The sequence below is a fragment of the Oncorhynchus nerka genome, linkage group LG9b (genome assembly GCF_034236695.1).
Source record: "Oncorhynchus nerka isolate Pitt River linkage group LG9b, Oner_Uvic_2.0, whole genome shotgun sequence".
Classification (NCBI taxonomy): domain Eukaryota; kingdom Metazoa; phylum Chordata; class Actinopteri; order Salmoniformes; family Salmonidae; genus Oncorhynchus; species Oncorhynchus nerka.
Genome location: NC_088424.1, coordinates 32,284,943 through 32,309,947, shown reverse-complemented (window position 1 = coordinate 32,309,947; position 25,005 = coordinate 32,284,943). Strand labels below are relative to the sequence as shown.

Here is a 25,005-nt window from a genome sequence, read left to right as displayed (position 1 = left end):
AGCGCCTGATCATATGATCTCCTACGGTGTCCGTAGAGGATAGATGTATAGACTGCGCTCGTCTGACAGACAGCTACATGGCGGAGACGTATGCGGAAATAATATTTCATCTGGCTGCTCTGAACCAGTGATTTGGAAACTGAACACATATAGAATTATTTTTGAAGTGTTACCCAGTAGTTGTCCCGCTACTTATTAGGTAAGTTTGCGTCCCTGTTTGTGACTTTCAGAAGACTTAGCTACAGTCACGCCCATTCAAAGTACCTGTAAGTCTGGGTAGCCTAGCTACTTCAATGTGCTTTTTGATTACTACCTGGTTTTAGACTTTCATCCCTGTGCAGTTCCCACAATATTGTTCTATGGGCACAATGTATTCTAGTCTGGACATTTGTGTTTCCGTGTTATTATATTTGTAGGAAGAACATTGATGCGCTATACTTCTGGTCCAGGGCGTTAGTGCGCGTCCCTAACGCCCTGGACCAGAGCTAAGCAGTACTGTACCAATCTATCATTGTGTACAAGCACCACTTCTGTCTGGTGTTCTGGACATGGACAGAACAGCATTGGTGCATGGTTCTGGATTTGTCATTAATTTAATGAGCCAGTCATATCTAAAGCACAAGGCAATCTTTATGTGTGTCGAGTGAACTTTGTTCTTTTTTTACCACTCTCTTTGTCATTCAAGCGACCCACCCAAACACATGAATGGCCTTTTGTATGTTTTACCGTTGACTGTTTAAATAAGACCTGGCTAGAATGCGGATGAACTGCTTATCTCTAACAAACGTAGTCAGTCGAGTTTCAAAGTTTACTTTCCACGTGCACAGGTTACAATCGGTGTAAAACAGTACAAATACATTCTTACCTTGAGGTACTGTGTAATCTGTTTGTCCTAGAGCTGTGTTTCTCAAACTCTCCTCGGGACCCCAAGGGGTGTACGTTTAGTTTTTCCCCCTAGCATAACACAGCTAATTCAACTAATCATAAATGTTTTATTATTTGAAACAGCTGTGTAGTGTTGGGGCAAAAACCAAACTGTGCACCCCTTGGGGTCCTGAGGACTGAGTTTGGGAAACGCTGTCCTAGATGTACTATTAAAAAGGACCCTCCCTGTGCTGAGTGAATATTTGCCTGACAGTCTATTGACCTGTCTTCCAGCAGAGATGAAGGTGCTGACTTTGCTCCAGCCTCATGGGGCCCAGGACCTGCAGGCTGCATCAGGGGGGCTCTACTCTAACTACCTTGGCCAGAGCATGGAGAACAGATGCCTGATCCATGCATCTGTGCTGCCTCAGTCCTTCTCTGGACCAGTATCCCAGCCCTCCTCCTGCCCCTCTCTCCAGCCCTCCAGGCTCACCTCCACCACCTCCTCCCTCCTCTCCACTACCACATCCTCCCTCACTTCTCCCTGTCTTACCTCCCCCCTCCTCACCTCTCCACTCCTCAGCACAGAGAACAAATTCCTAAAGAAGGATTCACTAATCTTCCCTCATTCCCTCTCTCTCCCCTCTCCCCTCCCCCCTCTGTTCTCTTCAACCCTGGCACCCTCTACACGTGTCCTGCCTCCTACCTGTTCTCTCCCCCCTCCGGTTCTGAATGTAGACGAGCAGATTGGGGGAGAAGGAAGAATTAGGCAGCCTGCCTCTGAGGACGCGCTGTCTTACCATGAAGAGATGACTGTGGTATATGGCACAATGCATCCTTTTCAGTCTGGCTTTGTTGATGTGGTTTGCACAAGGTCCATTCCAGTCCAGGCACAATTTGTTGTCATTGTACCAAATGTGTTTTCTTTCCTCCTTATGAAATGGTAGGATTCTGACTGGGACAGCCTCATGGCTGAGGAGACTGAGGCATTCACAGAAATGCCTGTCCTGGACATGGCATTGGATGAAGAGAAGTTGGACCAAACCATGCCATTCGGGGAACAGGACTTTGGTGAGATGGAGAGGGGGAAAGATGAACTGGAGGAAGAACTGAAAGACAAAAAGGTGAGGGAGTAGATTCTGCATTTAGTCTCGCACAGAAAACCATGTATCTCAACATCAACCTGAACCTCAAAACCATTCTCCCTCCCCTTTCCTGCTCTCTCTTTCTACCCCATAATTTATTTTCCTCACACTTTCCCTTCAATCAGTACCTGCTGCTGAACGAGGTGTGCTGTTCTCTGGTGAATAAGAACACTGCTCCCGGTCAGAAGGACTGGGATGTAGAGGAAAGTGTCTGGAAAAGGATCCAGAACTTGTCCAAGGCCATCTCTATTGACGATCCCCAGTTTCTCCTCAAGGTGTGTGTTACTGGAGAACCTCTCTTGGTAATGTCCAACTAGGGTCCTCTATGGATTTTCGGGTGCATTAAACAGTTATCCTTTTTTACCATATTTTCCTGTTCCCCTTTAGGTTGCAGTTTACACCAGACAGGAGTTGAACATCCGTATCACAGCTAACTTCCTTTTGGCTCTTGCTGCCCATCTGCCCACCACTAAGCCACACGTGCGTAGGTACTTCTGTGCAGCTGTGCAGCTACCCTCTGATTGGCTGGAAGTGGTGAGACTCTACAGCACGGTGAGTCTTGGTCAATCTCAGTGAATCTCTTACTAATCTCAACTGCTCTTTGTTTGTCTCTCTCTCTACATGTGACAGACTCAGTAAGGTACTGCACATGTTTCTCGCTCTCGCTCTCTCTCTCTCCCCACATGGGACAGACTCTGTAAGGTACTGCACATGTTTGCTCGTCTTGATCACTTAATGAGTAGTTGTTTGGGAGGCAAACTGATTTGTAGATCAGGGATTCTGTGCAGTGCTTTGCTCAGGCCGATCCACTGAATATCTCTCCTAACCATTCTACTGTGATGTCATCTTCAGTGTTTTGGCCACTCTTTACCCACCTGTCTGAAGAAAGCCCTGGGAGACAAGTTCAAGCAGTTCAACGAGTATCAGCTGGCCAAATACAACACACGCAAACATCGCTGCAAACACAGTTGCTCTAGACCCAAAGGCAAGGTATGGCAAGCGTGTGTACACACACACACACACCTTGTTTTTTCTCTTCTCCATCTTCTCTCTTTCTCTCCATCACAGAAACCATCCACTCAGCAGTTGGAAAAATGGGCAAAAATGCTTGGAAGTGATGCCACCAATCTGCAGAAATATGTGAGTGTGGTGCTAGGTTTCCATCCTATTGGCGACAGATTTTCATGTGAATGTTCTAAAATCCGCATGAAGAAAAATACTAAATTTCCCACTAGTGGTGTTTCCACCAAACAGACTTGTTGGCGGATAACAATCTGTGCATGATGACTTGGTGCACACAGTTTTCATGTACTGAATAAAAATGTGTTTTAATGCATTTTCAACTCTAGCGGTTAGTTTTGTCACAGTCTGTTGTAAAATAGCAAATTCTTGGCATGTGCACTCTAGCCAACAACTGCTGGCAGATACAGAGCGGGTAGGCTAGTCTAGAGGAGATTATTATGGATAAGATGAATATTTTTAAGCATTGATCATCATGTCACCAGAATAAGACCCTCAATATTTATTGGAAAGGAGCATCATGCTCATCGCTGTGCACTTTTACTACCCTTTGAAGTTAATTTATTTAATCTGTAGCCTAATAAACTGCAATAAACTGAGTCGTAGTGGGAGGTTTATTAGGCTACAGATTAAATAAATGAACCACACACCATATCATCGCGTGATTCCAAGTTTACATCGATATGATGGTTATTATATCACTATATGCGCATGAAGGTGTTTCCACTGCCATTTTCTTGCTAAATACATTTTACTGACAGAAGATGTCGAACAAATAAATTACCTGCCAGCATTTATACAATTGGATTCTTTTTCCTACAGTACGACTCTACTTGCATAAAACTTGGATGGAAACGTATTTTGCTTGTGTATTTTGTGTGTACAGTCTTGTGTTCTCTAGCATGCTAATAATCTCTTTTAGCCTTTGTGATGTCTTGGGAAATGTTGATATTGTAGCCTATACTGTGTGTGTGATATCTCTGTTTGAAGCTAGGAGATTATGAAGCTAGGACAGCAGTCTATAGCCTTACCCATCTTCTGAAAATATATAAACCCACAGCTATTTTAAGATTTTGCATGAACTGTAAGCTCCGGATAAGAGTGTCTGCTAAATTACTATAATGTAAATGTTTGAAGTTGAAAATGGAGGAGAGACCTGTGGTGGATAAGAAGCAGAGTGAGTTCAGTCTGAAAAAGATGATCAAGAGGCTCCACATCAAAGAGCCTGCTCAGCATGTCCTGGCCATACTGGGAAAGCGGTACTGTATACCAAACACAGAAGTTGACAGATGTTTTTCTATTTTACAGATCCAACGATCTATTAGCTAAATTAAAAAAAAAAAAAATCTGAGCTGTATACAGTCTCGATACTGTGCTTTGTATGTGTGTTTCAGGTACCCTGGTGACCCCAAGGCGTTCTCCCGCAGTGGGCTCAGTGGGGTGTGGGACAGGGAGCAGGCAGGGCAGCGCATGAAGCTCAAACAGCCAGACACATGGGAACGCAAACTCAGCCAAGAGGGAAACAAAGCCTCCACCTGGGAGAAACTGATAGGTCTAGTTTAAAAAAAACACACACACACACACTCACAGTGAATCAATGCTGCAGATTGTGGCTGTAATATTGTTATAATGCTGTCCTTATGTATTTTACAGACAGTAACTCTCTGCCCTTCATGGCAATGCTGAGGAACTTGAGAAATATGATAACCCAGGGCATCAGTGAGCGGCATCATCAGAAGATTCTGGGAAGACTGACCTTCAGGGTGAGTAACCATGATAAATTAAAAAACAAAAATTCCCACTTGTTTTATAATATGTTCAAGCAATCGGCAATACATCATTGGACAAATAAAACATATATTGTCAGCACATGTCCAACATCCATGTAGATTTTGACCACTAGGATACAAGTCTAGCGGAGGATCAAATAAAAGTTGCTAGAAATTACAGTAGGGAATACAGCATATTTACATTAACACCTATATCCCAATAAAACACTGGTGTTGTTACAGAAAGCAGTGATTCAGAGCAGACAGTTTCCCTTCCGTTTCCTCTCCGCCTATAAGGTCATAATGGAGCTCAACAACATGGGTTAGTATCTTTCACACAAACATACATTCTAGTTTGGAGAAGTCTACATTTGATGTTATCGGAAAAGCTTTTACCTCCCTCTTTTAGCCCGTGCATCAGAGAAAGCGGTCTCCAGCTCTAAGGAGATCCTCAGGGGCATTCTGAAGAAGATGCCTAAGAGCAAGAGCCTCAGTCGTTTGGATTGGGAGACGGCTGGGCAGAAGAGGCTGAGGGTGGCGTTAGGTGTGCCCTTTGTCTACCGCATCTACAACATGAAGAAGAGTCAGTTGAAGAAAGCCAGGTACAGACATCAACACCGGGTATTCACCTGGGAGAGGAATCAGGTGATCCAGACAGGGGAACCAAGGGACATGGGAGATTTGATCATGAATATTTATCAGGTAGAGGAAGTCCAGAGGAAAACTGTAATATTAAAATCTGCATTACTGTGTTTGCGTGATAATAATTAGATATATGTTTATACTGAGTAAGGACGATGCACCCTGAAGTGTGTGTGTGTGTCCACAGCCAGAGACTGTATTCGCAGGCCCTTCTGGAGCAGTACCGCAAGGCTCTGGAAACAGCGGTGCAGATCTCGTGCCGTTACAACGTGCCACCCCTCCCTGGTCGCACCGTGATCTTGTTCGCTGGTAACATGGCTGAGGACGACACCTGGAGCGCCACTCAGGACTTCTGCTGCCCGCCTGACGTAGAGGCAGAGAAAGTAGATGAAACTAAGGAAGAGAAACTCACACCCTCTGTAAGAACCCTCAACACACTACGTCCCTGACCAGAAACAACCCCTAGCCTCTACCCTCTACACACTTGTGTAGATCAACAACAACAAAAATGGGGAAGTATAGTCAGTATTGGAGCAGCTTCACCCTTTCCTCAGACATGCTAGGTCACATTTTCTCCATATTGCTTAGACTTGTCCAGTCCTCCCAGACAAGTGCCTAGTGAGTAGAGGCTAGGGATCTTTTTCTAGATGGGGCCACACTCTACAATGCCTAGCAGCTGTAATCTGTGCTTATTACTGCTGATTTGTGTATTTCCTCACAGATGCAGGAGGTGGCAGTGTTGCTGTCACTGATGATAGCCCACAGCGCTGAGCATCCCCAGCTGATCCACTTTTACTGGTGGGGTTGTGCAGAAGTAGAGCTCAAGTCGGACGTGCTGTTGGATAATGTCAGGCATGTGATGAAGCAGATAGAGGTGAGGCTGTCGCTTCCTTTCCCTCATGTCTATCTACACACTGTTGTAACGGTTTCAATACACTTCCAACATAATGCCATTGCTGTGAAGTCCTTTTAAATAAACTGAAGGGAATATTTAAAGTCTGTTGTATTGGAGATTGATAGTAGATTGAATCATTTCTCTTACAGGAGGCTCAGAATGCCTATGACAAGCATGAAACATTCTCTTCTTTCATGACCAGAGAGATGACGCAGAAAAACAAGGTGTGTTTATTTGCACATTTTGAATTGTTTTCAGGGCTCCATTTGACTTAATTGTACTTTGAATCGTGACCTTCCCGTTTTCATTCTCAGGTGGACAATATCATCGTGCTGGGGGATCGTTACTTGGATAATAACATGGACATAGCGCTTGACCGATACAGGAAGGATGTGAACAACAACGTCCTCGTAGTGAAAATCTTCTTTGGGAAAGGGTAGGGGGTGCTTTTCTGTGTGTGAGCAGCAGCATATCTCTGCCACGTAGGAGAGAGCAAGCAGTGGGCTGTCTCCATACATTTGCTATTCTATGAGAAACTACCTTTTCTATAGTCATCCTGCTTGCTTTCTTTCCTGGAAGGAGCATTTTCAGTCCATGTTCTGTAACACACTGGGGATAACAGCTACAACCTTCGCCGTGTATGTCCTGCCTCTGTCTGTTGCAGGAAGATAGACCAATCCACAGACAGGAACTGTGTGGTACTCCAAGGCTTCAGCGAGCAGATTCTCAGGCAAGCTTTCTTCTCATTTACCCTCTTGTCTCTGACACACACACGCACACACACACATATTGTGGCATGGTGTCTCTGAAGTGTTTGTTTAACTCTACAGGTTTGTGGCTGAAAGAGGCTCGTCTAGACTGCTGGATCACGTGGAGCACATAGACAAGCTGCATCACATTATCCCGCCACAGGGGGGTGCTAAAGAGGCTGAGCGAGAAGCTGCCATCACCCCACTTCCTGCCACTCCAAAACTGAGGTACTGTGGCAGGGCAGGTTGAATACGTTTCCTTCAAAACTGGTTTGGTTGTCCATGATTATCCATACTTGATGATTGGGCTGTCTCTGACAACATAGGGTAGCCATAGGGTTACCAAGAGAACCATAGAGCTGAACGAACACGAAACAAGCTGAGCATTACTCTCTTTTCTCTCCTCTTGCATCACTGACTCTCTTATCCCCCTCCTTTTCTCTGCCTGTCGTTTGCTCTCTGTCCTCCTGTCGTTTGCTCTCTGTCATACCTGTCTTTTTAGATGGCGAGGCGTGCGTGTGTTTGTCTCCTCAACGTTCAGAGACATGCACGCTGAAAGAGATGTTCTGGTGCGCAGTGTTTTCCCTGAGCTCCGGCGTCGTGCGGCGCCACACTGCCTCTACCTGCAGGAGGTGGAACTGCGCTGGGGGGTGACTGAGGAGGAGACTGGGCGTGTCGTGGAGCTCTGCCTCTCAGAGGTGTGCCGTAGCCAACTGCTGCTAGGCATTCTGGGAGAGCGATATGGACTGCTTCCTCCCTGTCCATCCCTACCAGACCTCCCACAATACAGCTGGGTAAGGCCTGCCTTCTCAAGACGCTATCTTTCTTTCCATCTCTCTCTTTCTTAGTCCTACTAAGCTGTCTGGTTGCACAAAATGTCATGTTTTCTATCAGGAGAGAAGTTTTTATTTGCAGCCACATCTAGTCAGAAAATATGCTTAATAAGATAAAGATATTTCATGATTTGGTTACCATTCTCTACAGCTGGATTCTGCTCCTTCGGGGTTGTCCATCACCGAGATGGAGATTCGACAGTTCCAGGCCCTTCATCCAGACACAGCTCAGAATCGCATATTTTGCTACTTCAGGACACCCCATCTGTCTAGGTACACTATCAAATCAGTCCACTTCACTTATCTAGGTTCACACCTTGAAAAATACTAATTTGTCCAATTGTTAATCTGCCAATGATTCATATGAACAATAAAATTGACTGTATGCATTTGAATATGAAATAATATAATGTTAATAATCATCGTACAATGTTTGTTTCTCAGGTCTGTTCCTGTGGCGTGGAGGTCAGACTTTGCTCCTGAGTCCAAGGAGGCTGAATGTAAGATGGCTGACCTGAAAAGAAGAATAGTGGATAGTGAAGCGAAAGTCACAGAGAAGTGAGCTCAGTTTTTGTTCCTTACACATTGTCTTGAAGTAGCTTTGTTAAGATTATTGGTCTCATGGGCTCTGTCTCTCTGTCTCAGTTACCCCTGTGAGTGGGGTGGTGTTGTGGATGGGAAGCCCTATGTGAAAGGCCTGGAGGAGTTTGGGAAGGTGGTGCTGGAGGACCTTTGGGGGGCACTGTTGAAGCAGTTTGTGGAGGTCAGAGACTTTAAAAATGACAGGCAACTTAACATTGAAGCCATTTTGGGTTCCACTTCCACCAATCATTGTATTGATGTTGTTTCTCTGACAGAAAACGGATGAAAGTGATTCCAGGTCAGATCTGTCAGAGCAGGAAGTGCACCAGGGCGCCTTGCAGCGGCAGTTCTTTGGCCGTGCCAAGCTGCTCTCTGGGGCGGTGGGGAAGGTGCACGAGGCTCAGCTCAAAGGAGGATTGGTGCTGCTGGAGGGAGCTCCAGGAGAGGGCAAGACTGTCTTCATGGTAAACCATAGCAGCAGCTTTAGCAGAGATACACAAACACAATTTATTCGCTCAGTATAAAGATGTTATCCATCTTTTAGTCCTCCCCGGTTTCTGTAAGGTTTTTCTCATAAATTGTCTCCTCCCTTCACACAGGCTGCTCTGGCGAATGCCTTAAGAACTCCTACCAAGTCCCAGAAAACCCCTAGAGGTGATGTCATCTCCTACTCCACTGCTGCTACCCAATCAGCATGCACTGTGGAAAACCTTCTACGCTGCCTTGTACAGTGGTTACGGAGAGGCAATGAAAAAGAAGACTTGCCTCTCCCTTCCTCTTATAAGTGAGTGCAGACAGCAAACATTTTATCCAGATTTTGTCAAATGGCTTTTCAATGACCCTGCCAATAAATGTGCTTGAGTCAGTAGGAAGGGCCAATACTGCTCAAGACTAATCCAGCCATATCTGTTTTATCATAGAGATCTGCTGACAGAATTCCACTCCCAGTTGAGTGACACCAGGAAGGACCAACCACTGGCCCTGCTAGTTGATGGGGCAGAGCATGTGCAGGATGGTACAGGACAGCTGACCTCTGATTGGATACCACAGCACCTTCCTCAGGTCAGAAACTCAGCCTAAATGTACACAGACGTTTTCAGTTTATCTGTGTACATGGTGACCAAAGGAAGTTGATGGCACCTTAATTGGGGGGGACGGGCTCGTGGTAATGGCTGGAGTGGAATTGGTGGAATGTTATCAAACACATGGTTTCCATGTGTTTGATGCCATTCTGTTCTATCCGTTCCAGACATGAGCCATCCTCCCCTCAGCAGCCTCCACTGATGGTGATGTAGTATCATATACAGTGGGGCAAAAAAGTATTTAGTCAGCCAAGTTCTCCCACTTAAAAAGATGAGAGGCCTGTAATTTTCATCATAGGTACACTTCAACTATGACAGACAAAATGAGAGAGAAAAATCCAGAAAATCACATTTGTAGGATTTTTTTAAATGAATTTATTTGCAAATTATGGTGGAAAATAAGTATTTGGTCACCTACAAACAAGCAATATTTCTGGCTCTCACAGACCTGTAACAACTTCTTTAAGAGGCTCCTCTGTCCTCCACTCGTTACCTGTATTAATGGCACCTGTTTGAACTTGTTATCAGCATAAAAGACACCTGGCCACAACTTCAAACAGTCACACTCCAAACTCCACTATGGCCAAGACCAAAGAGCTGTCAAAGGACACACATACAAGACCACTGATAATCTCCCTCGATCTGGGGCTCCACGCAAGATCTCACCCCGTGGGGTCAAAATGATCACAAGAACGGTGAGCAAAAATCCCAGAACCACACCGGGGGACCTAGTGAATGACCTGCAGAGAGCTGGGACCAAAGTAACAAAGCCTACCATCAGTAACACACTACGCCGCCAGGGACTCAAATCCTGCAGTGCCAGACGTGTCCCCCTGCTTAAGCCAGTACATGTCCAGGCCCGTCTGAAGTTTGCTAGAGAGCATTTGGATGATCCAGAAGAAGATTGGGAAAATTGTCATATGGTTAGATGAAACCAAAATATAACTTTTTGGTAAAAACTCAACTCGTCGTGTTTGGAGGACAAATAATGCTGAGTTGCATCCAAAGAACACCATACCTACTGTGAAGCATGGGGGTGGAAACATCATGCTTTGGGGCTGTTTTTCTGCAAAGGGACCAGGACGACTGATCCGTGTAAAGGAAAGAATGAATGGGGCCAGGTATTGTGAGATTTTGAGTGAAAACCTCCTTCCATCAGCAAGGCATTGAAGATGAAACGTGGCTGGGTCTTTCAGCATGACAATGATCCCAAACACACCGCCCGGGCAACGAAGGAGTGGCTTCGTAAGAAGCATTTCAAGGTCCTGGAGTGGCCTAGCCAGTCTCCAGATCTCAACCCCATAGAAAATCTTTGGAGGGAGTTGAATGTCCATGTTGCCCAGCAACAGCCCCAAAACATCACTGCTCTAGAGGAGATCTGCCAAAATACCAGCAACAGTGTGTGAAAACCTTGTGAAGAATTACAGAAAACATTTTACCTCTGTCATTTTTTTATTTTTCCTTTATTTTACTAGGCAAGTCCGTTAAGAACAAATTCTTATTTTCAATGACGGCCTAGGAACAGTGGGTTAACTGCCTGTTCAGGGGCAGAACGACAGATTTGTTTGTACCTTGTCAGTTTGGGGATTTGAACTTGCAACCTTTCGGTTACTAGTCCAACGCTCTAACCACTAGGCTACCCTGCCGCCTCATTGCCAACAAAGGGTATATAACAAAGTATTGAGAAACTTTTGTAGGTGACCAAATACTTATTTTCCACCATAATTTGCAAATAAATTCATTAAAAATCCTACAATGTAATTTTCAGGATTTTTTTTTTTTTCTCATTTTATCTGTCATAGTTGAAGTGTACCTATGATGCAAATTACAGGCCTCTCTCATCTTTTTAATTGGGAGAACTTGCACAATTGGTGGCTGACTAAATACTTTTTTGCCCCACTGTAGTATAGGACTTGACACTAGCAGCATACCACCCTGCATACCACTGCTGGCTTGCTTCTGAAGCTAAGCAGGGTTGGTGCTGGTCAGTTCCTGGATGGGAGACCAAATGCTGCTGGAAGTGGTGTTGGAGGGCCAGTAGGAGGCACTCTTTCCTCTGGTCTAAAAAAAATGCCCCAGGGTAGTGATTGGGGACACTGCCCTGTGTAGGGTGCCGTCTTTCGGATGGGATGTTAAACGGGTTCCCTGACTTTCTGAGGTCATTAAAGATCCCATGGCACTTATCGTAAGAGTAGGGGTGTTAACCCCGGTGTCCTGGCTAAAATCCCAATCTGGCCCTCAAACCATCACGGTCACCTAATAATCCCCAGTTTACAATTAGCTCATTAATCCCCCTCCTCTGTAACTATTCCCCAGGTCGTTGCTGCAAATAAGAACTTGTTCTCAGTCAACTTACCTGGTAAAATAACTAATACTAACTATCTTTCTTTTGTTGTGTTCTTCTGACAGGGTGTGTCTTTGGTGCTGAGTGTCACCTCCACTTCGGCCCTGCTGCGAGTCCTTGCCAAGAGGAAACTGGCCTTCTTGTTTCCTTTAGGACAGCTTTCTTTGCCGGACAGAAAGGAGATAGTTCAGAAGGAACTTGGCGTTTATGGGAAGAAGCTTAGTGACTCAGCTTTCAATAATCAGGTTATTATCTTTACAATTTAGTAATTTAGCAGCTGTTCTTATCCAGAGCAAGTTACAGTAGTGAGTGGATACTTTTTTGTACTGGTCCCCTGTGAGAATCTAACCCACAACCCTGGTGTTGCAAGCACCGTGCTCTACCAACTGAGCCACATGGGACCCCATATCATCACTCTGAAAAGCCTACTAACAGTGTTGTGAATAGTATGACCTGCTCTGTATAATTTTGTCACCATTAATTAACTCTTGTCTCTGTGTACCTGTATAGCTTCAGACCCTTCTGATGAAGAAGGGAGCAGTGAGTCCACTTTATCTGCACCTGGCCTGTGAGGACCTGAGGAACTTTGCCTCCTTTGAAAAGGTCAGACATCATGCATGTCACAATGACCCGACCCATAGTCATGATGATCTGTGTCAGATGATGAATAAGTGTCTGTGTTCCAGATGAAGGAGAGCCTGCAGGCTCTTCCTCCGTCTCTGAGTGAGCTGGTGCAGCACAGCCTGAGCAGACTGCAGTCCCAGTACAGAGAAGTGGGACTTGGCTGGGCGTTGGCCGCCTTGACTGTCAGCAGCACCGGTGAGAGCCAGGGCACTTCAAAACCACCTTATTCACAAACTGCATCCACTGTCTTTTCTTTTTTGTGTGTTTAAAACAAAAAAATTACCCCCTTTTTTCTCTCCAATTTTGTGGTATCCAATTGTTTTTAGTAGCTACTATCTTGTCTCATCGCTACAACTCCCGTACGGGCTCGGTAGAGACGAAGGTTGAAAGTCATGCGTCCTCCGATACACAACCCAACCAAGCCGCACTGCTTCTTAACACAGCGCCATCCAACCCGGAAGCCAGCCGCACCAATGTGTCGGAGGAAACGCCATGCACCTGGCAACCTTGGTTGGTGTGCATTGCGCCCGGCCCGTCACAGGAGTTGCTGGTGCACGATGAGACAAGGACATCCCTACCGACCAAGCCCTCCCTAACCCGGACGACGCTAGGCCAATTGTGCGTCGCCCCACGGACCTCCCGGTCGCGGCCGGTTACGACAGAGCCTGGGCGCGAACCCAGAGTCTCTGGTGGCACTGCGCCACCCGGAGGCACCATCCACTGTCACCATCCACTGTTAACCACTGCGCCACCCGGGAGGCACCATCCACTGTCTTTTCAACACACAAAGTTGAAGTCGGAAGTTTACCTTAGCCAAATACATTTAAACTCAGTTTTTCACAATTCCTGACAATTAATCCTAGTAAAATTCCCTGTCTTAGGTCAGTTAGGATCACCACTTTATTTTAAGAATGTGAAATTCCAGAATAATAGTAGAGAGAATGACTTATTTCAGCTTTTATTTCTTTCATCACATTCCCAGTGGTTCAGAAGTTCACATACACTCAATTAGTATTTGGTAGCATTGCCTTTAAATTGTTAAACTTGGGTCAAATGTTTCGGATAGCCTTCCACAAGCTTCCCACAATAAGTGATTGGTGAATGTTGGCCCATTCCTCCTGACAGAGCTGATGTTACTGAGTCAGGTTTGTAGGCGTCCTTGCTCGTACATGCTTTTTCAGTTCTGCCCACAAATTTCCTATAGGATTGAGGTCAGGACTTTGTGATGGTCACTCCAATACCTTGAATTTGTTGTCTTTAAGCCATTTTGCCACAACTTTGGAAGTATGCTTTGGGTCATTGTTCATTTGGAAGACCCATTTGCAACCAAGCTTTAACTTCCTGACTGATGTCTTGAGATGTTGCTTCAATATATCCACATCATTTTTCTGCCTCATGTTGCCATCTATTTTGTGAAGTGCACCAGTCCCTCCTGCAGCAAAGCACCCCCACAACATGATGCTGCCACCCCTGTACTTCACGGTTTGGATGGTGTTCTTCGGCTTGCAAGCCTCCCTCTTCTTCCTCCAAACATAACAATGGTCATTATGGCCAAACAGTTCTATTTTTGTTTCTTCAGACCAGATGACATTTCTCCCAAAGGTACGATCTTTGTCCCCATGTGCAGTTGCAAACTGTAGTCTGTCTTTTTTTAATGGTGGTTTTGGAGCAGTGGCTTCTTCCTTGCTGAGTGGCCTTTCAGGTTATGTCGATATAGGACTCATTTTACTGTGGATATAGATACTTTTGTACCTGTTTCCTCCGGCATCTTCACAAGGTCATTTGCTGTTGTTCTGGGATTGATTTGCGCTTTTCTCACCAAAGTACGTTAATTTCTAGGAGACAGAACGCGTCTCCTTCCTGAGAGGTATGACGGCTGCGTGGTCCCATGGTGTTTATACTTGCGTACTATTGTTTGTACAGATGAACGTGGTACATTCAGGCGTTTGGAAATTGCTCCCAAGGATGAACCAGACTTGTGGAGGTCTGCAAAAAAAAATTGAGGTCTTGGCTGATTTCTTTTGATTTTCCCATGATGTCAAGCAAAGAGACATTGAGTTTGAAGGTAGGCCTTGAAATACATTCACAGGTACACCTCCAATTGACTCAAATATGTCTATCAGAAGCTTCTAAAGCCATGACTTCACTTTCTGGAATTTTTCAAGCTATTTAAAGGTACAGTCAAATTAGTGTATGTAAACTTCTGACCCACTGGAATTGTGATGCAGTGAAATAATCTGTCTGTAAATAATTGTTGGAAAAATTACTTGTCATGCACAAAGTAGATGTCCTAACCGACTTGCCAAAACTATAGTTTGTTAACCTCTTGGAACCACCCCCCCGGATCCGGGATAATTGTCATCAACTACACTAAATAGCATAGCGCAACGGTCAAATAATCTTGCTAGAAAATATTAATATTCATGAAATCACAAGTGAAATATAGCAAAACACAGCTTAGCCTTTTGTTAATCACCCGTCTCAGATTTTGACATTATGCTTTACAGCAAAAACAATACAAGCGTTTGTAAGTTTATCGATATATAAACAAAACATTATGTACACCTAGTGGCAGGTAACTTGGTCATGAAAATCAGAAAAGCAATCAAATTAATCGTTTACCTTTTGAGCTTCGGATGTTTTCACTCACGAGACTCCCAGTTAGACAGCAAATGTTCCATTAAGATATTTTTTATATCCAAATACCTCCGTTAGTTTGATGCGTTAATGCCTAGGAATCCACCGGAAATAGCGGTCACGTGAACGCAGACAAAAATTCCAAATTATATCCATAATATCGTCAGAAACATGGCAAATGTTTTTTATAATCAATCCTCAAGGTGTTTTTCAAATATCTATTAGATAACATATCAACCGGGACAGTTGGCTTTTCACTAGGACCGGGAGGAAAAATGGCTACCTCTCTGTGTAGCGTAAAAAATCACACTTAGAGCCAACAACTGACCACTTACGCAATGTGGACGTTTACGCTCATTCTTCAAAATAAAGGCCCGAAACTGTCTAAAGGCTGTAAAACCCTTAGGGAAGCCACAGAAAAAGGAATCTGGTTAATATCCCTTTCAATGGGCAATAGGGATGCATAGAAAGACAGGGGTTTCAAAATAAGAGTCCCTTTCTGATTGGATTTTTCTCAGGATTTCGCCTGCAATATCAGTTCTGTTATACTCACAGACAATATTTTTACAGTTTTGGAAACTTTAGAGCGTTTTCTATCCTAAGCTGGCAATTATATGCATATTCTAGCATCTGGTCCTGAGAAATTGGGAACGTTATTTTTCCAAAAATAAAAATAGTGCCCCCTAGCTTCAAGAGGTTAACAAGACATTTGTGAAGTGGTTGAAAAAACACGTTTTAATGACTCCAACCTTAAGTGTATGTAAACTTCTGATTTCAACTGTACTTCCTATATGTTACCCAAAACCTAATTTGGACATGCACTCCTTACCTGGTGGCTGATGGTGGTGTGGACAAACTTTTATATCTGCTCAAGTGACTCCAGTGGCTAAAATCTACCACTCACTAATATTCATACCCTCAGCAATGCTGCTCTGTGACATGTCATAACAATTCCCTGCTGGTTCCATTGCAGGCCTAAGGGAGAGAGACCTATATGCCATACTGAACATGTGCAATGGCCTGACCTCTGGAGGTGAGAAGGCAACATGGCAGGATATGCTGCACTTGGCCAGAAAGCCCATAAAGCGTGTCCCAATGGCAACCTTCTCCCACATGGTGCGGAGTCTACAGAGGTATGAGGCTGTGTCAAATGATGGGCAGTCGGAGGTCAGATTTGGGTTAATGAGGCAATAAAACTAATATTGGATGATGCTCAATTCTCTACTCTTCTCCCAGAAGTGTTCACTCCCTCTCATGGAATGCACTGTTGTAAGGAATTGAACGTAAACACAGTCCATCTCTTTGTTGACTATGTTCTGCAGCCTGATTGATCCATCCCACTGTTACGGCCCGGATGACCTCCTGGCACTGACCAATCCCGAGGTCAAGCTGGCCTTTAAAAAAGAGCTCCTCCTACCAGGAGAGGCTGACTGGACCAGGGCTCATATCCTGTTGGCAGGTAGCTACTATTATAAAGATCCTACACACAAATGCACTGCTTACATCTGTATATAAACAAACATGGATACATAAGGATTTGTTTATTTCTCTCTCAGCCCATCTTTGGGTGCTGGCAGATCCTCAGGGAACATGCACATTTCTTCACTGTGAGGCCAGCTCCATCTTGAACCTACCATTCCACCTGGTCAGTGACACTTCCTCTAGCTTTTTAACCTCTCTCCCAGTTGACCTCTGTGTCACTGACCACACCTTAACACTTGGTTGTCTTTGGTCAGATGAGAAGTGGCCAGTGGGACGCGCTGCATTGCCTGCTCTCTAGTTATAATTTCCTGTTTGCAAACGTGCGCCATGGCCTCCTTCACCACCTCCTGGAGACCTACAGCTTGTTTGGTAAGTCACCTCTCTGGAGAAATGGAAGAACTTCATTCGATAATGGATGTTCGGTTATCTAGTAACTAATCTACTCTACTTCCACTTTTATTATTCTCTTCACTGCAGCCAAGAGGTTCGAGTCGGAAGGTATTGGTTCATGGGACACTTTAGGTAAAATAATTTAGGCCTTTTTACTGGTTACCTGTATAGAAAAGTCTCTAGAATCTGTTCCTCAGACAGAAAGCCCAGAGTTGAGTCTTTCTCTCCTTTTTCCTCTGAAGACCAGAGCGGTCTGACAGATTGTGTTGGGTTCCTGCAGCGCAATGCACCCATCCTGTCCTCATGGCCAGCCCTGTTTCTGCAGCAAGCTCTCAACGAGCCCAACCACACTGACGCCCATGTATGGGCACAAGGCATGATGGGAAAAGGGGTGCATGTGATGAGGTGGATGAACAATGAACAACATACCCAGACGGAAACCAGGTAGCTAATCTGATTTGTACAGTTATTGCAGTTAGACCATATTGACCACTGTGCTCCCTACCTCAGTGAGTTAGTTATATTGTTATCTTAGTGATGCTGGTGTCCTCTGTTACCACAGTAAGCTGGTCTCCACCTTCTCCTCTGAGCCCACCTGTGTGGTTGTGAGTCCAGGGGGTGAGATCATGGCAGTAGGGACTGGACAGGGCACCCTCCACCTCGTCCACACAGAGACTGGACAGGTAAACTCCTGCTCTATTTTCATAACAACAATATGCCACTGACCTAACAGACTAGGAAAGGACTTACTACTGACTGTATGCCACCATCAGCACTAAAATATGACAGTAATATCTTTCAAATGCTCCATCTTTGAATCTAAGTCCATTTTACCTTGACCGTTAACAGGAAGTGAGGTCACTGGTGAGCAGCTGTGACGGAATCTCAGGATGTGTCTTCTTGAGGGAGGGGCTTATGGGAACTACTTCATTTGATGGACGGATTGAATTGTGGGATGTTGAGAATGGCTGCAGGTGAGACAATGCTTGGAATAAAAAAAAAGTTCCTAAGGCCTATATGGGATTACGAAATTCCAAACTTGCAGACATACAAAATGGTTAACTGTCTTGTCTTTCTAGAACTGCCCTCATCGATGGCCACTCAAACAGAATAACAGGAAGTGACGTCAGTGCAGATAGGAAGCACCTTGCAACTGTGTCTCTGGACTTGAGCCTTAAAGTGAGTCTCACATCAAGACTATGCCAGTCGCTCTGATTCCTACTTCAGCCATTCATTTGAACGTTAATGTTATCAATGTTATTCTCCACAGGTGTGGTCATCTCCAAAGGGCAGTCTGGTCACAGCCCTCTCCAGCACTAGCCCTCTGAACTGTGTGACCTTTGACCCTGAAGGTCATCTTGTGGCAGCTGGGGGTTGGGATGGAGCTGTGCGTCTCTGGAACTGGCTGAAGGGTGAAGTTACGGTGAGTCGAATGAAGGACCGCATTGCAGCGAGAGATGTCACACTGTTAAATGTTTAATTCGTTCGTTGTTTTAAAACAACCTTTCATCATTCCTCCTTCCTTCCTCCCTTCCAGACTCTCTCTGGTCATCAGAGGTCAGTACGCAGTCTGTCTTTCTCTCCCTCCTCTTCTCTGCTATGCTCTGGCTGTCTGTCTGGAGAGGTGAGGATGTGGTCAGTTCCAGCCTCTACCTGCGTGGGGCGCTACCAGGCTCACAGCGGATCTACAGAGGTGCTCACCTTCCTGCTGGGCGGGACGGTACTCCTGAGTGCTGGATCTGACCACACGGTGAGAAGGATTGTTTACCTACACACACACAGGGAAGATCTCAATTTGCATACTCCTTGCATCCTCTCCTTGTCAAAACCCATTGTAGGAGTAGTTTCAGAGAGGAGGGACCTCTGTCTTTCTCATCCAATGGGTTTTGAGGAGAGCGGATGCGAGGAGTAAGCAATTGAGATCTTCCCATATGCGCACACACACTTTGAGAGGTTCCTTATTTGCCTGTTCCCCCTTCCTCCACAGGTCCAGTTATGGTCAGGTGGTCTGGGTCGCTCTGTGAATGTATTTGGAGAATCCAAGGTATGCTGTTCCACTCATGTTTCAGAAGTTCCTCAATTTCTATTTCTGTCACTTGGAATCTCAAAAATCAGTTTCTTTGCCTTGACAGGAGTCTGTTATTCAGGAGTCTGTTATTCAGAAGGGAAAGAAGATGTCAACCACGGAGCCCGCTGCTCTATGTGTGGCTGTCGCTGGTGGTTATGCTGCAGTGGGTTACCATGGTGATGGGTTGAAGCTTTTCAGTCTTGAATCAGGTATATGGTTTTAAGTTTTCCAACAAACACAACTCTGCAAGCCAAGGAAATGAATCAATTTAATGAATCACTTAACACACTCCAACCCTATTGTGCAGTGAGAGGACATGGGCTAGCAAGGACCTGCGGGTGTCTATCCTCTGCCTGATGTGGCTGGCTGCAGACGAACCTGAGCTGCTGGTGTCTGGGGGCGGGGACCAGCGGCTGAGAGTGTGGAGACAGGAGGAGGCAGACATGGTGTTGCTGGGATGTTTTGGGGTGCAACAAGGCCCCATCCTGGCCCTGGCACAAAACTCCTCTTATCTGGCCTCTGCCTCAGGTCAGACCAATAACTTAAACACTCAGTTGATCAGTAGTAAACTCATTTTGTACTAATCACTAATTCATCTAATCATTTTATTAACAATTTACTAACTTTCGCCATCTCTTTCCTCAGATGACTGCTCCATTGCTCTGTGGGCAGTGAAGGACTTGACCTCTGACCCCTGGGTTGACCCCAGTGTGATCTCTGTCCTGAGAGGTCACAGTGGAGGGGTCACCTGCCTGGCCTTCAGTCCAACTGGGGAGGAGTTGCTGTCTGGTGGAAAAGATCAGGTATAGGTTTAAAGAGTGTGTTCATATTTGAGTTTCGGTTGGTGTTCGTAATCTCAGTTAACCCAGAACTAAAGTGGTCAGATGCTCGATTTAAGTTCTGGGTCCATACGTGTTAAAGGAAGAGGGAGAACGAGGATCGGAACTAAGAGCTCTACCCCCTCTCTTTGCAAGTTACGGGCAAGTCTATGGGCCAAATGTCCCCTTCAGAAATGTGAAAGTTGCAAACACCTGTGAAATCGTGTTTAGTCCAAATAACCATTGACAAGTACTGAAATGAATGCTGCTCGTTATCTCATGCATCCCGTTGTGTCATGACAGATCTACGGTACCTGTTGTTTACGTAGTCAGTCCACGAGAGATTATTTAGTGTCTTGAAATTGTACTTTTATTGTGAATAGTGGGGATGTTGTTGATGGAAACAACCAAGAATATTAAGAGCTGTCTGTTACTTGTGGCAGTTATAGTGATAATGTGACTTTCTTTTCAGGTTCTAATGGTGTGGAATGCCAGTTCCTCTCCTCCTACTCTCACTCAGTCTCTACCACACTGCCATGGAGACTGGATAACTGGCTGTGTCTGGGGCCCAAACTGTGTGGTTAGTGTCTGTTTTTAGTGTTTTTTTTCCTTCTATGTCCTTTTGTTGCCTGTTTTTATCTTGATGATAATTATCATTTCAACTACAAAGATACTTCTGAATTAAACCCAAGTAACTTGATGTCTGTTTGTCTCTCAGGTGAGCTGTTCCAGTGACTGCAAGATCCGTATGTGGGACCTACAGAAAGGTCGCAGTGTGAGAGAGATCCTGGCGAGATCCTCCCTCAGTGCAGTCTGCTGCCTGGTGAGTCTAACAATAGGGGGCAGTATGGACCTCTTTAAAATGGTGCTGGATGGATGGCTTTAAACTGTAGTCTAAATGGAGAAGGTGTTGAGGGGAAAAAAAGTATCTTCACGGTGAAATTGTGCTGTCTATATGTAATGAGGCACTGTAAGTTGTGATGGTGTTTCCATTTTGTCTTGATGATGTTTGTGTTGTCTTGGGGGGTCCGCAGGGAGAGTTTGTGATAGCAGGCTGTGCCGAGGGGGAGCTGCACGTGTGGAAATGGGATTCAGGGATGGAAATCAGCAGGATTTCAGCTCACAGGTCACGCATACACCACTGCTCTGTGCTACCTGACCCAGGTACTGCATCTTTACTAAATAATTAAATAATATTAATATTATTCCCCTTTTAAAAAATACTATGATACACATACCATTGTGGTCATGTAGTGTATTGTTCCTAAATGTTTTGTATTCAGACAAGACCAAGGAAACTAAGCAGGAGGACATGGTGGTTGCTACGGCATCTGATGATGGCACAGTGAAGCTGTGGCACCCCTTCCAGGTGGGATTAATGCAATTTGCTTGTAATTTCTAGGATTTAGGTTGATTTTGAATAAGATGCATGTGTCAATATGCAGTGATGCTTGGTCTGATTGTCTCTTTGCCTCCTAATTCTAGGTACAGCATCACAGCACCTTGCAAGGCCACAGCGGAGGGATACATGGAGCAGTCTCAAAGCAGAAAGGAGTCCCGGCATTCCTCACTGTGTCTCAAGATCGGTCGTTGAGGTCTTGGAGCGTTGCTGCAGCAATGGGTAACACATTTATCAACCTGAATTGTCAACCTAAACCAATCCTCCAATTTCTATACTTGTTTTTTTAAATTTATTATTAATTTCCCCTCTTTATTTTTTCTTCCAGAGAGTCCTCTCAACCAGAGGGGCACTGTTACCGCTCTGTCCTTCTGCCAGAGTGGGGATTTGCTACTGTCTGGCTATGAGTCTGGCAGAGTGGAGCTATGGAAACACAATTCTGCAGTTGGCCACAAAAAGGTATCTCCATACAGTGCCAACCATTCAGCACCTTGTAGTGTAATTGTGATTCTCTCATTGACTAATAGAACAAAGTTGGTTTATCTTTGATTTGCTTGTGTCACTCAGGTGTCTGACAGTAGTGTAACAGCGATATGCTCCATGCCTGATGACCAGTTTGCTGTGGGATGCAGGCAACGCTCTGTGTCAGTGTGGAAGGTGGAGTGGAATCCTCAGCACAACGCTGCAAGGTCAGCTCTTGGCCATTATATGTCAAGTTTTCGCACTATGGCGATGGTTGCTATTGGCCCAATTTGGCATTTGTAAGAGATTGATTCAGGCAATATCTGCTGGTTGCAAATTTGTAGAACTTTCATTAGTACATGGATAAAATTTTAGTCAACATTTGTTCTTGTACTCCTGCATTGCCTGCCGGCAAAGACTGTCATCCTGTTGTCCCTAGTCTGTTGAAGGTGTCCACATACTCAGTGCCTACCCCAGTGATGCACCTGTACTACTGCTCCATCCTGCTGGGAACCTGTGAGGATGGAAATATCATCAATGTCCGCGCTGACGCTGATAGAGAGATTGACAAGTAAAGCACTCACTCACTCACTCACTCATGGTATACACATTATTAGATGAAAAATACTGACTTGAAATGTACATAACTTGCCTAAATTGCAGTTGGAAGGATGACACACAAATTCTTGGGATGGTGGCCAATGATGAAAAAAGCACTTGGCTGGTGGGCGAAAAGAAAGGACAGATTGTGCTTGGCTTCATGGTAAGTTTTACCACCATCACTGATATAATCATCATCAATGACAACACTGCTGCTGTTTTAGATTGTTTTAATAAGAGTTCTATTGGTCGATTTATAATATGGTCCTATCTACCTTCCCTAGTATGCCATGGGCCCAAAGACTGACCTGCAGTCATCATGTGGTAAAATTGAGCTAGAAATGGAGGAGACTTGTGGTGGAAAAGGTGTCTGGATAACTGCTGTGACTGTGGAGAGAGGTAGCTGCACTACAGTACAATGACACTCACATACTCATATTAATTTTGATACTACTTGTGAATCATCTGTAAATTAATAATGTATTAACTGCACTGTAATTTGTGTCCTGTCTCCAGAGTTGGTGGTGTGTGGAGATTCCAAGGGGAATATGTGGTTCAACCAGCCACCAAACATCAACTCCTGGAGCAGCAGGAAACCTGTAAGATCCCTCCCCTTTTCTCTGATGGTGATGGTGACTGTCTTGAAGAGGAAACTGTTGTCTTATTTTACTATGATCATTTTGATTGATTTTTCCCTAGGCACACAGTGACAGGATCAGTGTTCTGAGACTCACCAACAGCACTATCATCTCGGCATCCCATGACAGAACGGTCAAAATGTGGGACAGAAACACCAAGAAACAGGTGCATGTCATTCTAACTCTTTCACGCACTCAAATCATTTCACAAAGAACAGATGAATAGTCACAGTAATGGTGTGTGTGTGTGTGCTTACACTATCTCTGTGTTTCTGCACAGGTGGGTGTGTTTGTGTGTGCGGGTCCTGTTCTGGTCTTGGAGGTGAACCCACACTGCTCCAGTGAACTGGTGTGTGGCGATGCACTGGGCGAGCTCTACTTCCTCTCCTGGAGAGAATAACCACCCAGTGTAAACACATACATTGTATACACGCACAGAGTCATAATTAACTTACTCTCACACAGATATACACTATATATACAAAAGTATGTGGACACCCCTTCAAATTAGTTGATTTGGCTATTTCAGCCACACATTTTACATTGACATTTTTGTCATTTAGCAGATGCACTTATCCAGAGTGACTAAAGGTTAGTGCATTCATCTTAAGATAGCTAGGGGGACAACCACATCACAGGCATAGAAAGTAAAAATGTTCCTTTAACGTAGCTGTCAGAGCTAGGGGGGCCATGCAATCTCCATAGACAAACATTGTCAATAGAATGGCATTACTGGAGAGCTCAGTGACTTTCAACGTGGCACCATCATAGGATGCCACCTTTCCAACAAGTCAGTTCATCAAATTTCTGCCCTGCAGAACGGGACTGCTCACAGAACGGGACCGCCAAAGCGTGTAAAAAAAATGGTCTGTCCTCGGTTGCAACACTCACTACCGAGTTCCAAACGGCTTCAGGACGTAACGTCAGCACAAGAACTGTTTGTCGGGAGCTTCTTGAAATGGGTTTCCATGGCCGAGCAGCCACAGACAAGCCTAAGATCACCATGCACAAGGAACAAGCGTCGGCTGGAGTGGTGTAAAGCTCGCCGCCATAGGACTCTGGAGCATTCTCTGGAGTGATGAATCATGCTTCACCATCTGGCAGGCCGACAGAGGAATCTGGGTTTGGCGGATGCCAGGAGAACGCTACCAGCCCCAATGCATAGTGCCAGCTGTAAAGTTTGGTGGAGGAGGAATAATGGTCTGGGGATGTTTTACATGGTCGGGCTAGGCCCTTTATTTCCAATGAAGGGAAATCTTACTGCTACAGCATAGAATTACATTTTAGATCATTTTGTGCTTCCAACTTTGTGGTAACAGTTTGGGGCAGGCCCTTTTCCTGTTTCAGCATGACAATGCACCCATAGAGAAATGGTTTGTTGAGATTGTTGTGGAAGAATTTGACTGGCCTACACAGAGCCCTGACCTCAACCCCATTGAACACCTTTGGGATGAATTGGAACGCTGACTGCAAGCCAGGCCTTATCGACCAACATCAGTGCTCGAACTTACTAATGCTCTTGGGGCTGAATAGAAGCAAGTCCCCGCAGCAATGTTCCAACATCTAGTGGATAGCTTTCCCAGAAGCGTGGAAGTTATTATAGCAGAAGGGGAGACCAACTTCATATTAATGCCCATGATTTTGGAATGAGATGTTTGACAAGCAGTTGTCCACATACTTTTGCATGTAGTCTATCAGTACTACTGTACTTTTTTTACACTATCTTCTACACACCATGTAATATGCATACTAATACCCAATACTTATAAGTACATGCCTTTAAAACCTAAGAGAAGGACCTCTGAATGTTAATCAGCTATAATGCATGTAGTATGCAATAGTTACCTGAAATAAAGTGTGGGTTTGTGTGCTCTCTCTCGCTCTCTCACACAGTACCAGTCACAAATTTGAACACAGCTACTCGTTCAAGGGTTTTTCTTTTTTTTTACTTTTTTTTTTTTA

The 25,005-nt window shown here is 44.8% G+C and overlaps 1 protein-coding gene across 2 annotated transcripts; it reads left to right on the top strand.

Moving 5' to 3' along the window:
• The first annotated feature begins 5 nt into the window (after positions 1-5).
• On the top strand, positions 6-24,959 carry tep1 (telomerase-associated protein 1). Of its 2 annotated transcripts, none has more exons than XM_065013538.1 (56): positions 6-199; positions 1,162-1,682; positions 1,812-1,988; positions 2,135-2,284; positions 2,397-2,561; positions 2,862-2,999; positions 3,078-3,149; positions 4,167-4,288; positions 4,424-4,581; positions 4,683-4,792; positions 5,042-5,120; positions 5,208-5,400; positions 5,628-5,859; positions 6,162-6,314; positions 6,485-6,559; positions 6,650-6,771; positions 7,000-7,065; positions 7,166-7,312; positions 7,587-7,878; positions 8,069-8,190; positions 8,362-8,475; positions 8,563-8,680; positions 8,775-8,963; positions 9,099-9,283; positions 9,420-9,561; positions 11,991-12,170; positions 12,436-12,528; positions 12,612-12,744; positions 16,160-16,319; positions 16,509-16,645; positions 16,743-16,831; positions 16,923-17,037; positions 17,146-17,190; positions 17,301-17,502; positions 17,621-17,741; positions 17,908-18,032; positions 18,138-18,237; positions 18,329-18,481; positions 18,596-18,808; positions 19,046-19,102; positions 19,191-19,337; positions 19,435-19,654; positions 19,772-19,929; positions 20,417-20,524; positions 20,663-20,767; positions 20,979-21,108; positions 21,228-21,313; positions 21,430-21,565; positions 21,672-21,802; positions 21,911-22,032; positions 22,245-22,376; positions 22,469-22,568; positions 22,690-22,804; positions 22,922-23,004; positions 23,105-23,209; positions 23,324-24,959. In XM_065013538.1, the coding sequence occupies exons 2-56, from the start codon at positions 1,164-1,166 to the stop codon at positions 23,441-23,443; spliced, it is 7,761 nt and encodes a 2,586-aa protein (XP_064869610.1). In that variant the 5' UTR covers positions 6-199; positions 1,162-1,163; the 3' UTR covers positions 23,444-24,959. The 2 variants fall into 2 exon arrangements, with proteins under 2 accessions (XP_064869610.1, XP_064869612.1); XM_065013540.1 differs by having other exon boundaries at positions 1,159-1,682.
• Positions 24,960-25,005: the final 46 nt, after the last annotated feature.

What these genes read in the sequence shown, in the direction of transcription:
- tep1 (XM_065013538.1), top strand. Translation starts at nt 1,164, where the DNA reads ATGAAGGTGCTGACTTTGCTCCAGCCTCATGGGGCCCAGGACCTGCAG. An exon ending in ACTTTGCCTCCTTTGAAAAG is followed by an intron (nt 12,529 to 12,611) that starts GTCAGACATCAT and finishes TCTGTGTTCCAG; the next exon opens with ATGAAGGAGAGCCTGCAGGC. An exon ending in GGCTGAAGGGTGAAGTTACG is followed by an intron (nt 18,482 to 18,595) that starts GTGAGTCGAATG and finishes CCTCCCTTCCAG; the next exon opens with ACTCTCTCTGGTCATCAGAG.